Source organism: Dendropsophus ebraccatus, chromosome 4 (genome assembly GCF_027789765.1).
Source record: "Dendropsophus ebraccatus isolate aDenEbr1 chromosome 4, aDenEbr1.pat, whole genome shotgun sequence".
NCBI lineage: Eukaryota > Metazoa > Chordata > Amphibia > Anura > Hylidae > Dendropsophus > Dendropsophus ebraccatus.
The window spans coordinates 143613283-143629484 of NC_091457.1; the positions used below are offsets into that span (position 1 = coordinate 143613283).

Below are 16202 nucleotides of genomic sequence, written 5' to 3' on the forward strand. Positions count from 1 at the left end.
TTACCAGTGGATGAAGAAGTGTCAACCCTGGGGCGTCTGGGAAAACATGCATACAGTCTATGGCCAAGTTCATACAATGTATGAGAACCAGCCATTCGGTAAACCGCCCGGGTCACGGAATGTCCGGTCTCAAGATCATCCTGGCCGGTACTGCAGTACTGGCCGGATGATCTTTTCGGCCGCAGGGTTCTGATGTGGGCGCATCCGTGCACGCCTGCATCAGAACTCTCTATAGCACACTATGGAGCAAGCGGCCGGAGCCACCATAGTGTGCACTGACATGGTTTTCTAAGGCCGCTATTCAATGAATAAATGCCACGTCAGTTCTTTGCGGCACCCAGAGAGATCCTGGTCAGAGCGTATACTGTGTATACGCTCCGGCCAGGATCCCATAGAAGGAAAGGTAACGTATATTTTCGTAATAATCACAGCCGTTGTACAACGGCCGTGATTTTACGAAAATATACGTTGTGTGAACATAGCCTATGGCTGTACCTATTTTTCGGACTCCCTAGGGCTGCATCCAATTTCTTCAGCCACCAGTATTCAAATGCCAAACCGTCCATTTTGAGCACGCTCAGGTCACACTCATCTCTACTTTTTGTAGGCCATCCCCTGGTTACCTTGTAAAGAATCAACAACATATTACGATAGTGAAATATTATATTTATTATACATTCAAATCCCATCAATGGGAAAAATACATAAGGAATGAATTTATGACACAGATACTAAAATAAGACACGTTACAAACCATGTATAAAATGTTAATACTACATCATGCAAGATGTAATATATCCACGTTACGATGACGCGCAGAGGTATAAATGTATATAGGAGTATATAGCCTTCACTCATGTCAGGACACAGGGCATAGGGAGATCCATTAACACTTAGGCTGATCTAGTATTGTAAAAAAATAGGTTTTAATCACAATAATAATAACTTCTTGTCTAGTGAGGAGGAGGGACGGGATGGATAGCAGCATTTTCCTAAGGCTGCAATCACATGGGTGTTTTTCCAAGGTTTGTAAAGTTTTTTTGTGGAAATATAGGAAATTCCCATTCACACATTGCTTTAGCAGCTGCCGCAGACTTAGGCCGGGTCTGGACAATGGTTGCTCCTGGGTGTATGAAGGCCTCTGTATCCCTGTACTATAGAGTGTATAGGACTCGGTGTGACGCCAGGCAATGCATTTAAGTGAGAGAAGCCCCGTACCTACAGCACCTGGTGGCACAAGCCACCATTTCATCTAAATTCCTTGAGAATATGAAGGTCGCCTATATGAGGGCCCTATTGCTGCTATGGAGCCCTAACACATTCATGAGACCTAAACTGCAGCGGGCTCAAGCTTGGACAGATTCCCCCATTGACTGCAATGAAATTAGTAAAAGTTAGGTTGTGATGGGTTGAAAAAGATTTGGGATAAATGTTATAACTTTACTTTGGAAACTGTGGAATAGTTGTATAAGATGGCTGATAACCCTATGGCAGACACCTCTCACTGCAGCGGGCGTGCAGACTCCTAGGGAAACATTCCACATACAGTGTGTATCTTAGATAGATAGATAAAATTGATGCTGTTTGTGTAGGCACTAATGTTCATTGTGCCCCGTGCCTCGATTCAAGCTGTGGTCATGTGATCCTGCCACTATTTCCTATTCTTCTTGACTTTGACGTCACATACATAAATCACATGGTCTCCCCTCTGTACTGGCACTAACTCAATGTCCACTACGTCATCACTTACATGGTGTACATGTGGCTGAGTATGTTTAGGGGCATTTAGAGTTGTATTGGGTGGGCATGGAGAGAACTATGACTTGTATTGGGTGGGCATGAAGAGAACTATGACTTGTATTGGGTGGGCATGAAGAGAACTATGAGTTGTATTGGATTGGGTGGGCATGGAGATAACTATGAGTTGTATTGGGTGGGCATGGAGAGAACTACAAGATGTAGTGAATGGGCATAGAGAAAACTATGAGTTGTAGTGGAGGTCATGGACAGAACTATGAGGTTTAGCAGTTGGGCATGGAAAGAACCATGAATTAAAGTGAGTAGACATGGAAAGAACTATAAGGTGTAGCGAGTAGGTATGGAGAGAATTATGAGTTATAATGGGTGGGCATGAGGAGGACTATAAAACATGGGAATGGCACCGATGGCAGGTGAGTACACTTTTTTCATCCCACCATGAATTTAGACATTATAATATTTCGTCAGACGACCCTTTTAACAAGATTATTCATGCCCATAATCCCTTGAGAAGCATAAAGTGAGGTAATAGTAGCTTCTGATACTGTCTATTCAGTTCTAGAAACCTCTCAATACATTTATGCAGATTTTTCTGAGGTTAATACATTTGACATGTGCAAAAGCAGACTGGGTTAAAAGATGCACCAAAATTTATCCAAACTTTATCCAAACTGTAGAAAAGTGTTTGAATACAACACTTGGTACGATCCGCGCCACATTCATGATTACAGCATATATGCTGGACGGGTGATGGATACTGGCGCACTGTGTGGCAGCATTAATAATAGAGAATTAACAGGGAAATCACACAATAAAAACCAATAAATCGGAAGAATGAGAAGAGATAACTTATATTAAAAATTAACTTGCAAGAAAACAACCCCTGTGTAGATGTGGAGGAAAACACTGTGAAGGACTATTTTACTGCACCTTGTAATTCTGTCTATACTGAACAATGAGAGAGCAAAGTTTAAATACTCCATGTTCAAGAAGAAAAAAAAAACCCTTGGAAGCTTAAAAAACACTGTGTGCTGTAAACCCAAGGATTGTTTGCCTGTACATATATATATATATATATATATATATATATATATATCCTGAACTAGAAGAAGTATGGATCTATGATCTATAAATCGCAGTCCTCCAGCTGTTAAAAACTACAATTCCCATCATGCCTGGACAGCTGGAGGGCCGCGAGTCTGAGACCCCTGGTTTAAAATCTCCAACAGAAGGCTTGCTTCCATGTAATGCTGTATTTTTGGGGGCTTCTAGTATCCTCAAAAAGGGATGGTGAGCAGGGCCGCATCTGACATGAGGTGAGATTAGCATTTCGCCTCAGGTGGCAGATTGCAGATCCCTGAGAGGGCAGCACCAGGGCATAGACAGTGGACCAGAACCAAGAGCAGATGTGGATGAGTCCTGTCCACTGCTGCTTTTGAATTGCACAGGTGGCAGGTGGTGCATGGCAACAGGTTTGGATTAATAGTCTGTCCTGCCGCCAGATGATGCGGTGGGCCGCAGGTGGTGGACAATAAAGCGAAGTACATTCTACTCTTAAAGGAGAAGTCCAGCGATTTTGAAAATGTGTCAGTTTGCCGGGGGGGAACATTATGAACAATCACTACTTATCTCTTCCCGTGCAGCGCTAGTTTGCTGCTTCAGGACTCCCGAGTGGAACGTCACAACGTGGTTTATGGACTTCCTCCTCAGCCAGTCAGTGACAAAGGTGGGACACTGCTGCAGTCACTGATTGGCTGATGGGACAATCCCCCCCCTCCCCCGAGTTGTGAGGACATCTGAAATGGGGGGAAAATGCTTTCCGGCAGGGGTCCCAGAGCCTGTGACACACCGCTCCAGGGGTACTGGGAAAGTTTAGTCGTGACTGTTTATTATGTTTCCCCTGCCGGCTGACAAAGTTAAAAAATAATAATTTAAAAAAAAAAAAAAAAATCGCCAGACTTTTCCTTTAAAAGGTGTAAATAGACCTTATACATAAAGGGGGAGATTTATCAAACATGGTGTAAAGTGAAACTGGCTCAGTTGCCCCTAGCAACCAATCAGATTCCTCCTTTCATTCCTCACAGACTCTTTGCAAAATGAAAGGTGGAATCTGATTGGTTGCTAGGGGCAACTGAGCCAGTTTCACTTTACACCATGTTTGAAAAATCTTCCCCCAAAATGTATGTGTGTGTGTGTGTATGTGTATATATATATATATATATATATATATATATATATATATATATATATATACACACACACACACACATATACACATATACACACACACACATAAATATACCCATCTTATATATAAAGTGTAAGGACTATGGGGGACTCCCAACTCCCCACCAACAGAGGTGGTGTCAGTTACGATAAGGGTTGGGGCATAATGAATAGAGATGAGCGAACCGGGTTCCGAACTTTCGGCATTTGATTAGCTGGGGCTGCTGAACTTGGATAAAGCTCTAAGGTTCAATAAACGTATGTGGCCCAGCAGCACTAGTCAATCCCTTTCGATAGGCACAATGGAGATGCACGCTGGAGCCCACTATCCCTGGTGGGTGCGTAGACTTGAAGAAGGAGAATCCAACAGCATCCAATGTAATCAAGAAATCTTCAGACTTTTATTGGCTCACAAGTCTGAAGATTTCTTGATTACATTGGATGCTGTTGGATTCTCCTTCTTCAAAGCTCTAAGGTTGTCTGGAAAACATTGATACAGCCAATGACTATATCCATGTTTTCCACATAGCCTTAGGGCTTTATCCAACTTCAGCAGCCCTCGCTAATCAAATGCCGAAAGTTCGAGTTCGGATCGACTCGAGCATGCTCCAGGTTCGCTTATCTCTAATAATGAATTCTTATTGCCTTACTATTGTGTTCCAGGAGCGATAGGTGGCCACTAGACTTGTCTGGCTGCAGCTTACCTCCCCATAGGGAACACATGAACATTCCGCTGTGGGGAGGACGGGAGAAATAACAATTGTTCATCTGACAGTCATTGAAAATGAATAGACACCTTTACTCAAGCCAGACTATCAACCTTGTGTACAATAAATAAAATTACTCAGCTGATACACCTTCAATAGCCCCCAGCAGAACAGCCATCCAGCCAACATCTATTCTGCCATCTGCACGCTTACTATGGGTGAGTGTGCAAGTGGGGGGGGGTTGCCCCTGCCAGACATCTCTGGCTTTAGCTTATTTACCTTCAGACAAATATCAGTTACTGAAACTCAACATGCCGACCTTTGTTACCCCTGACGTTACCTGTCAGGAGGGAGTTGGCACAGTCACATGCACATAAGATAGTTGGCAGGTTACCCCAATATCAATGGCTGCAGCCAACCTAGCTCTCATGGCTATAGACACCTACTGTCTAGAAGGTTTGATAAGTAAGAGGCTGAAGGAGGGACATGTAAGAAGCAGGGACTCTGAAGTAGGTGCGTCCCCAGTTTCTGCACCCAAACCTAAAGACTGTTTGGACAGAACGTCTTGTTACTGATGCAACTTAAAGCAACGACGAACATTCAGAATATCTCCTAATGTCCTACTGCAAGAGCGGAATGTAATGAAACAAGGAACCATCGGGGTCAGAAAGAGATCATAAAAGTATATTAAGTTAAAAAGCCGGGCGCTGCCCACACTGGAGAGCAGCCTGGTTAGCTTGGTCCATTTTGCCTGTTAAAACTGTTTCCCCCGGGTGGTTGGATCTGAACAGAATCCAGAAGAGGACGGAGAGCTTGTCCGAAAGGTCTGCAAAAAAAAAAAAAAAATTATAGAGATATTTATATATATATATCTCCATAAATCTTGCGAGAGGGTTTAAGGGAAGGACTAAAAATCTGTCAGGGGCGATACTAAAGGGATATTGCACTCAAACTTAACTTTTGATATGTTGCTGCCCATGGTGACTAACAATTCCTTCCATGCTTGTTATTATCTATTCAGTCTCCTTCCCCCAGTTCTGAGCTGCTGCTCTTTGCAGAAGACACAAAAATCTGTGTGTGAGCTTTTCTCTCCGTCTCTCCTCCTCCCCCCTCCCTTCTAAGACAGCTGATGTAAACAAATCCCTGGCAGGCTTTATCTGCAACTTTGTAGCTTTTTTTGTAATGCTGGGAGGAATAATCTGAGGTCAAGTTGCTAATGAACTCACTGTTATTATCCCTCCCAACATTAAAAAGTTGCAAAGAGGGACTTGTTTATATCAGCTGTCTCAGAAGGGAGGGGGGAGGAGGGGGAGACGGAGAGAAAAGCTCACACACGGTTTTTTGTCTCTTTATCATAAAGCAGCAGCTCAGAACTGGGGGAAGGAGACTTAATAGATATGTATGGAATGAATTGTTAGTCTCACCATGGCGGGCAGCATATGAAAAGTTATGCTTGAGTAAAATACCCCTTTAACCCTGTTTGAAGGGAAAGCAGAAAAAAAAAGCTAAAACATACCGTAACTTAATTCTTGCATCAAAAACTTCCAACCAGCCATATACGCCAAATTGGCACTTCTCTAAATAACAACCAAAAATGCTCATAAAATATGAAATGTCAAAAAGAGGCCAGGTGTATGTAAGGAGCTGGAGGTATCACTGGCTATAATAATATCCCTAATTCCTTTGCACAGTTATCAGCCCATATCATATGCTATCTACCTATACCACAAGATGGACAGAACAGTACAATGAAAGTCAGTGCTGGTAAACCGGTGATAAGGCTCCTCATCTGCTGTATGTGTTCTCACGGATTATGTACTTATAGACGCCAATAAACCAATATTGTTTAATATTGGGTTATTGGCGTCCATAAGTACATTATCTGTGAGAACACATATAGCAGATGAGGAGCCTTATCACAGGTTTACCAGCACTGACTGTAAATGATAAATTTGTCTTTAAGAATTTTTAGTGATTTTTTTTTCATAATTTCTATTTTACTATCTGTATTATAAAATTATCCTGAAATCTTGCAGCTTTCATTCTCAACATTAGGCCCAAAACTAAGCGGAGATGTCCTGTTCTGTCGGTGATGATAGGGAGGAGGCTGCTGGAAAGGGATCAGTACAGAATTAAAGCTCACAGCTCAGCCTCCCCCTCCCCTGTAGAATGACCTTATTAAAGGTTACAGCGTATGCTCAGTAATGTCTCCCATTTATGTCAATGGGACAAATGCTGTGCATTGTTGTCTATGTCCATGAGGCTTCCTGTACAGCATATCTATAAATGTTGTTAAAAACAGCTCAGACAAGATGGCAGCCCCCATAATTGTATTTAAAAAATATAACTGAATATACAGTATGTATAGCATCATCTGAGTGTGGGTAACACATTTTTGTTGCAATTTTATCATGAACTGTCAAAGAAACTGTTCTAGGAAAAAATATTGCTTCTATGGAAAATTGTGGTTTTTTTTACTCTACATTTTCTCCTGTTAAAGTAAATGAAGTGAAAAAAAAATCATCTGTGAATAAGAGATAAGGCATGCTACAGTCTGAAGAGGACAAAGGCTGCATGCTCTAAACATCTAAAATTACATCCCCATTCTCAGGATCAATGGGGGTTCTTGCAGTTAGACCCCAAAGGGATCAGCTTGAAAACCGAAATCCTATGGACAGAAGATAACAGGCTAAGAAAGTAAGTGTCAGAAAGTTACACAGATTTGAAATTACTTCTATTTTAAAACCTCTTGTCTTACAGTACTTATGAGCTGCTGTATGCCCTGCAGTCTGACACAGTGTTGTCTGCTGCCACCTCTGTCCATATCAGGAACTGTCCAGAGCAGAAAAAAATCCGCACAGAAAACCACTCCTGCTCTGGACAGTCCCTGACATGGTCTGAGGTGGCAGCAGAGAGAACTGTGTCAGACTGGAAAGAATACACCCCTTCCTGCAGGGCATACAGCAGCTGGGAAGGTCTGGAAGACTTGAGATTTTTTCAAATGAAGTAATTTCAAATCTGTATAGCTTTCTGACACCAGATGAGGTCTCCTGAGTCCCCATTATACAGTGGGGTGGCTCTATACCGGGGCATGTCCACATCAAGTTATATTATAAAATAAAGAGAAAGAACATAAGACACTTACGTAGACAGGACCTCAGACGGCAGCTCTGTAATGTATGAGGGAATCTTCCTCCCTGTCAGAAATTGAGCAACTTCATTGCTAAAGGTGTTGCAGTTGTGATCAAATAAATGGTAGGACTCACCGCTGTAGTGAAGAGAGGATATAAGAGTAAATGTGAGAATCATCACTGTTTGGGGGAAAAGCTAACAGGGGTTCTACAATTAAAACTTACTTGTCCCCCATCCACAGCATAGGCGACAAGTATGAGATTGCGGCGGGTCCGACCTCCGTGCCCCTCGGTGATCACCAGACCGGCCCCAGGTCGGCCGCCGGAGAGCAGAGTACAACTCTTGGCTCTTTCCAGTGGCTGCATAAACAATGCATACAGCCGCAGGTCACGTGTGGATCTGCAGCTAATTGAAAACAAAGGAGCCAAGGCCGTTCTGGTGATCACCGAGGGGCACGGAGGTCGGACCCGCTGCAATCTCTTACTTGTTCCCTATGCTGTGGATAGGGGACAAGTAAGTTTTAATTGGAGAACCCCTTTAACAAAATGTATACCAGGGTAAATGCATAATTGCTGAAATGGAAGTGTTGCTCATTCCACTTAGTAGTTCTGATTATTAAAGGGGTTCTCCACTTTGAATAATCCAATTTGTTAGGAGGGTCCTATCACAATAAGATGTTTAAGAACGTTCTTCTGCCGGGACCTCCAGCCATCAGAAATAATCTGTGAGCCGGCAGTAAGTGTTCTATAACCCTGCAGCTCCCCCACAGGTGATGTGAAGTATTACACCAAGTCCAATCAATGAGAGGTCTGTGTAAGTAGGACAGGACATAAGGATCCTGTAAAATGCCCCCGCCCCCCATCTATTTACTATACAACATGGTAAATAAAAATGTTCTCAGGTTGCAGAAGGGCCGAACTATCGGAGCTCAGCAACGTTTTCCGAACCCAAACGTTCATCATTTGACTTCCAGTGTCTGTAGAAGCTGGAGTTTGCCCTAGGGCAGAGATGGGGAACCTTCGGCCCTCCAGCTGAACAAGAAAACTACAATCCCCATCATGCCTGGACAGCCAAAGCTAAGAGGCCACTAGGGGGCTGAACTCTATACTAATAAGAATTCAAATATTTAATTTTATTTATTTGTATAGCGCCAACAGATTCAGGGGTCACATTTTTCATATTACAGGATTAAATAATTAAATAGAAATACAAGAGAAGTGAGGGACCTGTTCTCAAGAGCTTACAGACTAGGAGGACTGGGGGGGGGGGGGTGGCGCAAGAGCTTACACTCTAGGAGGACTGTGGGGACACAGGAGCTTACAGACTAGGAGGACTGTGGGGACACAGGAGCTTACAGACTAGGAGGACTGTGGGGACACAGGAGTTTACAGACTAGGAGGACTGGGGGGGACACAAGAGCTTACACTCTAGGAGGACTGGGGGGGGGACACAAGAGCTTACACTCTAGGAAGACTGGGGGGGACACAAGAGCTTACACTCTAGGAGGACTGGGGGGGGACACAAGAGCTTACACTCTAGGAGGACTGGGGGGGACACAAGAGCTTACACTCTAGGAGGACTGGGGGGGGGACACAAGAGCTTACACTCTAGGAGGACTGGGGGGGACACAGGAGCTTACAGACTAGGAGGAGGACTGGGGGGGACACAGGAGCTTACAGACTAGGAGGACTGGGGGAAAAACAAGAGCTTACAGACTAGGAGGACTGGGGGACACAAGAGCTTACAGACTAGGAGGACTGTGGGGAAACAAGAGCTTACAGACTAGGAGGACTGGGGGGACACAGGAGCTTACAGACTAGGAGGACTGGGGGGACGCAAGAGCGTACAGACTAGGAAGACTGGGGGGGACACAAGAGCTTACAGACTAGGAGGACTGGGGAAAAACAAGAGCTTACACTCTAGGAGGACTGGGGGACACAGGAGCTTACAGACTAGGAGCAGGACTGGGGGGGACACGAGCTTACAGACTAGGAGGAGGACTGGGGGGACACAAGAGCTTACAGACTAGGAGGACTGGGGGGTGGCGCAAGAGCTTACACACTAGGAGGACTGGGGGGGACACAAGAACATACAGACTAGGAGGAGGACTGGGGGTGACACAAGAGGTAACAGACTAGGAGGAGGACTGGGGGGCACAAGAGCTTACACACTAGGAGGACTGGGGGGGGACACAAGAGCTCTCAGACTAGGAGGACTGGGGGGACACAGGAGCTTACACACTAGGAGGAGTAGGGGGGGACACAAGAGCTTACACTCTAGGAGGACTGGGGGGGGCGGACAAGAGCTTACAGGCTAGGAGGACTGGGGGGGGACAAGAGCTTACACACTAGGAGGACTGGGGGGGGGGACAAGAGTTACACACTAGGAGGACTGGGGGGGGGGGCAAGAGCTTACACACTAGGAGGACTGGGGGGGGGGGGGACAGACGGACAAGAGCTTACACACTAGGAGGCCCATCCATGTCACTGCTGTTTCCCTCTGACCCCTGAATTAACCCCTTTCCTTCACCGATAGCTGCTCCAGGCAGACGGCACTAGTACGAGCCACCTGGGGAGTTGTGTGTGGAGGGAGAGTTAACTGATTAACCCTTTCTTTATTGACACACAGTGTTCTGTACTGATACACCTGCCTTATTTCTGGGTTTTGGACGAATTGCCTTTTTATGGGAACATTTATTTTGATGTACAACTGATTTGGATTACAAGCATTTTCCCGGAACAAATTATGCCCATAATCCAAGATTTCACTATACATAGAATAAAAAAAGTGCTTAATTTGAGTCATCCGCATACCACAATCCAGTGTATATGTAGGTGGGGAAGAAATATATTAAAGACTTTAGTCTATGACTACAATTTGAATATTACTGACTATACAGCCTGTATACTTGGAGATTACAATGTGCGGTTCCCACCAAAAGCCTGCACACAATGAGGGGGGCCTAAACCTGCAATATGAGAGAAATTCAGAGCACCCAGAGGGGATGCCGGAGAGAACACACAGCCAACACAAAGGCTTTCCAGATTATACCAGGGTAACAAAGCATCTCTTACCAATGAAGCACTAGTAACAGGGGCCACAATGCATGAGCTGCTGTACAGTTATATACCTGGAGGAGAGGAGTATACAGCGTATACAATGATATCTACAATGCCCACCTGAAACCAGATTCACCCAGAGATGACAGGTACTCCAGGAAGATCTCCTCCGTCACTTCAGTGGTGCCCAGGTCTATTACGTTGTCTGGTTCACCCAGCATGGTGCCCCCCTAAGGGAAATAAATAGAAAATGTGCATGTCATTGAAGCAGCAGAAAGGATTCTATAGTTATATAAGATCATACATCTCTGATCCAGTCTGCTCCTGTCATAGGAAAGAAGCCATCTCCTATTATAAGAAGATGCCTTATGGGACTGGTACCATGTTCTAGAGCAGGAAAAGCTGAACAGATTGATATATAGTTTAGTTGGAAATGTTTCAGGATAACTTGCAATTTATTGGCAATAGAAAATATAGTGAAGGCGGCACTCACCAGTATCGGTCAAAGATGCTTTATTGGGACAGTAAAGGCATCAGCAAAAGGTGCTTTTCACAAAAATTAAAGAGCGACAGCCGTTTCACGTGTAAAACGCTTCTTCTCAGCTCACTTGTAATTTATTTATGTAAATATTTGCTCTTTCTGGGTGAAGGAGTCAAGTGGGCGGTCCTACTCACTGACTGGCAGCTCTTTACATGCACACTTATACATACATAGCTTTTGATCATTTTAACTACATAGCCCCAGGCTCCTATTGAGCTTCCCTTATATCCATTGGATTTTCTGGCTAGTTCTTGACGGCCATTTTTGCCTCATCGCCTTTTTCCTTAGTTTTCCTTTCTTCCTCCACATCTTCTAAGAGCCAAAGTGCTTTGTTTGTCCACCTACAGGCCTGGTTGGGGGGACATTTTTGAGCCACGGTATTTAGTTTTTACTATCATCATTATTTGTTAATTTTGTTACTTTTTCTTTTTATTATTTTTTTTTTCACTTTTAGATAGATAATGTGACAAAATCCACAATCCTGGTACTTTTTTCCTCTTTTCGTTTTTGCCGTTCACTGTACAGGAATAGTACTGTTAGACTTTTTTTTTAGGTCCCCCTAGGGGACAATTGCATGCAATAATTACAGTGCACACACTGGTCAATGCTATGCCACTGCATAGCATTGATCAGTGTTATCTGTGATCTTCTCTGAGGCAGACTCTATGAAAAGATCGCCAAGCTGATTGCAGGAAGGTAACAATGAGACCATTGTCAGACAGGGAAAACGATTGGGACCCCCGTTGTCAGCAACTGTGGGGATCCCGATCGGACAGTGACGGGAGAGGAACCCCAGTCACTGGCACCTAAATGTGGCAATCATTTAAGAGGTTAATGGGAGATGGCAATGTGTCATTAACTGTGGGGATGCGGCTGCTAATAGCAACCAGTGCTCACTCCCTATGAAGCTTCATAGAGCCCCTGCACATTATAACATTCCAAGACATCATTATGCGGTAGAACTCACATTCATGACGTCTCGTTACAGCATTTTGAATCACGGGGTTAAAGGCGAACTCTGGAGATTTCTTTTTCTTTCAGCAGATGTGAGAAAGTTATACATATTTGTAATTTGATTCTATTTAAAAATTTCAAGTCCTTCAGTTCCCCCTCTCATGTCTCCAGATTGTGTGTGGTTTCAAACTCAGTTCCATTGAAGTAAATGGAGCTTAACTGCAAACCACACCTGAACTGGAGACAACAGAGGGTTAAAAGTAGCCATGTTTTTGTAGCGCTGGATAACCCCTTGAATGAGATAAGAATACCCCTTAAATAAAGGTAAGGGTGGTTCCCTCTAAACATGATCCCCCTATGGATTGAATAGATTATAAAATGTGTGATTGCTGGGGGGCCAGATACTAGCATCCCAATGATCACTATCAGTTCTTTAGCAGTGAATGGAACTGCGGACATACAAATGCGCCGCCGGCCAATCAGCTATCACATATCGATCAGTGTAAATGAGACCTTAACCGTGGCACAACTGCTACGGTTTGGTACTGAAAAGGAAAACAAACAAACAAAAGAGTTCTTACCGGCACACAGCTAGTGATGCCTCCTCCGCCATAGAAGAATTCTTCTTTGAATACAATGACAGAGGTGTGCCTGGGAAATACAGCAGACTAGTAACGCAAGTGATGAGTGACTTTTCTGTTGTCTCTAATGTTAAACTAATCAGCTAGTATTATAAGGGCAGTCTCATAGTAACGTCAAAAGTAGTGATTGGTCAGGGTCTTGGCAGAGACCCCCCCAGATATTGGGAGAACGAGCTGGTAGAAGAGTGCGGTGGTCTTCTAGGCAGCCCTATTGTAAGTCTATGAGGCCGCCTGGAAGGAGATGATCGACAGCAAGGAAGTCTTCTGATGGGTGGGGGTCTCAGCAGTAAGAATCCCACCGATCAAAAGATTTTTTTAGATGACAGGTACTCTGTGTCCCCAGGAATAAAAATAATTTTTGACATGTCCCAGTTTTGATGAATTGGGGTCCGATCAGCTGGGTAAGATGATCTCCATTATACATAGATTGTCTTGAGGAGTCAGACGGAGATCGGTCTGAACACTTAGGGCCACATGTATCATCCGGCGAACGGATGATTTTCGGCGGAAAGTGCCGATTTGCGTATTTTTTTTATACGCAAATGGCCGATTTGCGAATAAAATATTCGCAAATCGGCACTTTCCGTCGAGTACGCCAGGGGGCGGAAAGGGGGCGGAAAGTGGGCGGAACGGAGGGCGCGGACTCAGAGTCCGCGCGATTTATCATCCGTTCCGCCAAAATGTACGCCGAAAACCTACTCCAGTCCTCAGCTGGCGTAGGTTTTCGGCGGTGCGCAACGGCGCACACGGGATTTATGTAGAGGCAGTCCGCCTCTACATAAATCTCCGTAGCGCCGGAGTTGCGGGGGCATTTTTACGTCCGGCGTAAAAAACGCCGGACTTAATAAATGCCTCCCTTAGACCCCAGTGATCAAAGCTGCTGACATGTCAAAAGTTTTTTCTCATGACAGGGACATAAATTGCCTTTTAAACTTCCTGGATGTCACCAGATAGCAAAGTCATGATTTGCCTAGTCATCCTACATGGAGAAATACTGCCCCCTTCTGGGCACTGTAGAATATACATGGTGACAATTCTGCTTGGGCCATCACATTGGTTTTTATAGGTTAGTCCTAAGGCAGGGATAAGGAACCTTGGCTCTTCAGCTGTTGCAAAACTACAATTCCTATCATGTTAAAGCTAAAGCTTTAACTGTCTAGGCATGATGGGGCTTGTAGTTTTGCAACGGCTGGTGAGCCAAGGTTCCCTACCCCTGCCCTAATGGATGATCGACATGAACAATAAATTAAAAAAAAACACCTTCACTTTTCTATCTAAACTCAGTAATCAAAGACTTTAGGGATCACACACTAGAATGGGATTCAATACACTAGAATAAGATTATTTGTAGCCTTGGGGGGGGGGTCATGATTCACTTTCTTGGCATGCCCCCCAATTTCCAAGATATACTGTCACTAAATAGTCAAAAGGGGCAGGAACTTTATAGCAAAAAGGGTGGGATGAGAAGGGATGTGATAAGGAGGCTAAGGGGGTACAAAGATGAGGAGGCTGAGGGGTGCGATGAGGAGGCTGAGGGGGTTTGATGATAAGGCGGCTGACGGGGTGTGATGATAAGGCGGCTGAGGGGGTGTGATGGTAAGGCGGCTGAGGGGGTGCGATGGTAAGGCGGCTGAGGGGGTGCGATGGTAAGGCGGATGAGGGGGTGCGATGGTAAGGCGGATGAGGGGGTGCGATGGTAAGGCGGATGAGGGGGTGCGATGGTAAGGCGGATAAGGGGGTGCGATGATAAGGAGGCTGAGGGGGTGCGATGATAAGGAGGCAGAGGGTTGCAATGAGGAGGCTGAGGGGGTGTGATCATAAGGAGGCAGAGGGGTGCGATAAGGCGGCTGAGGGGGTGCGATGGTAAGGCGGATGAGGGGGTGCTATGGTAAGGCGGATGAGGGGGTGCGATGGTAAGGCAGATGAGGGGGTGCGATGGTAAGGCAGATGAGGGGGTGCGATGGTAAGGCAGATGAGGGGGTGCGATGGTAAGGCAGATGAGGGGGTGCGATGGTAAGGCAGATGAGGGGGTGCGATGGTAAGGCGGATGAGGGGGTGCGATGGTAAGGCGGATGAGGGGGTGCAATGGTAAGGCGGCTGAGGGGGTGCGATGATAAGGAGGCAGAGGGTTGCAATGAGGAGGCTGAGGGGGTGTGATCATAAGGAGGCAGAGGGGTGCGATAAGGCGGCTGAGGGGGTGTGATGATAAGGAGGCTTAGGGGATGTGATGATAAGGAGGCTTAGGGTTGCAATGAGGAGGCTGAGGGGTTCGAATCATGTTTTGGAGGTGCCCCATAGCCCCACATACACAACAGTTCTTGCAATAAGGCTCGCTATGACTGGTTTTCTGCCATCTTGCCCATGCACGGACACTTTTATTAGACAAACAGAAGCCTCAGTCATGCATCCCATAGAGAAATTTACATCTACAACTCCCATCATGCCCTGAAGGATGAAGCCTGTCAATGAAATATGGGAGTTGCAACTGTTCCCACTCAATGCATGATGGGAGTTGTAGTTTTGCACCAGCTGGGGGCCTCTAAATGTCAGGGCATGATGATGAGTAACATACAGTAACAAGTATAGAGAAAGAGAGAAGGTGGCCACTTACCAGATGCCTTCCAGCTGCTTACCTAGAAGAAGGAAGGAAATATATAATAGGAATATAATAAGTGAGGCTATAACACAGGGATCCCATCACATCTGGCTTTTCTGTATAGATTTCTAGGATTTTCCCTCACCTGCCATTCACCCTCTATGCCTGTAGGTGGCAGTATAGAGCAGCAGCAGTCAATGCAATCAGCTTATTACCAGGTTACAGTAAAGTGACAGCTATACAGATCCATACACAGAGGTGACACAACATACCCAGCATGACAGGGCTCAGGCGGCGGGCCAGGCCCCGGGAGAGGTCGTACACGTACAGCTGCACCGGCTGCGGGCCCTCAGCTTGCTCCATGCTGACACTACAATCCGTACAGTTCACCACGGCCCGGGGATCCCGTCTGACAGCCCGGCAACACAAGGCGGGGCTTACCCTGGTCAGACACGCCCACTGCGGTGAGGCCAGCCAATCACAGAGACCGGCAAGAAAGCCACAACACGGAGGCTAGAGGAAACAAACCGCTGTAGGGATGCGCCACGCCCACTTGCACTGTCATGACCAATAGGAAACGCGATCTGT

General features: G+C 45.4%; 1 protein-coding gene across 2 annotated transcripts; it reads right to left on the bottom strand.

Annotated features, from left to right (window-relative positions):
* Window positions 1–5354: 5354 nt before the first annotated feature.
* Window positions 5355–16186, bottom strand: DESI1 (desumoylating isopeptidase 1). 2 transcript variants are annotated; one of them, XM_069968929.1, is made up of 6 exons: window positions 15887–16186; window positions 15630–15651; window positions 12959–13028; window positions 11003–11112; window positions 7837–7959; window positions 5355–5517 (listed from the first exon to the last, which is right to left on the bottom strand). In XM_069968929.1, the coding sequence occupies exons 1-6, from the start codon at window positions 15975–15977 to the stop codon at window positions 5424–5426; spliced, it is 510 nt and encodes a 169-aa protein (XP_069825030.1). In that variant the 5' UTR covers window positions 15978–16186; the 3' UTR covers window positions 5355–5423. The 2 variants fall into 2 exon arrangements, with proteins under 2 accessions (XP_069825030.1, XP_069825031.1); XM_069968930.1 differs by lacking the exon at window positions 15887–16186 and adding an exon at window positions 15760–15807.
* Window positions 16187–16202: the final 16 nt, after the last annotated feature.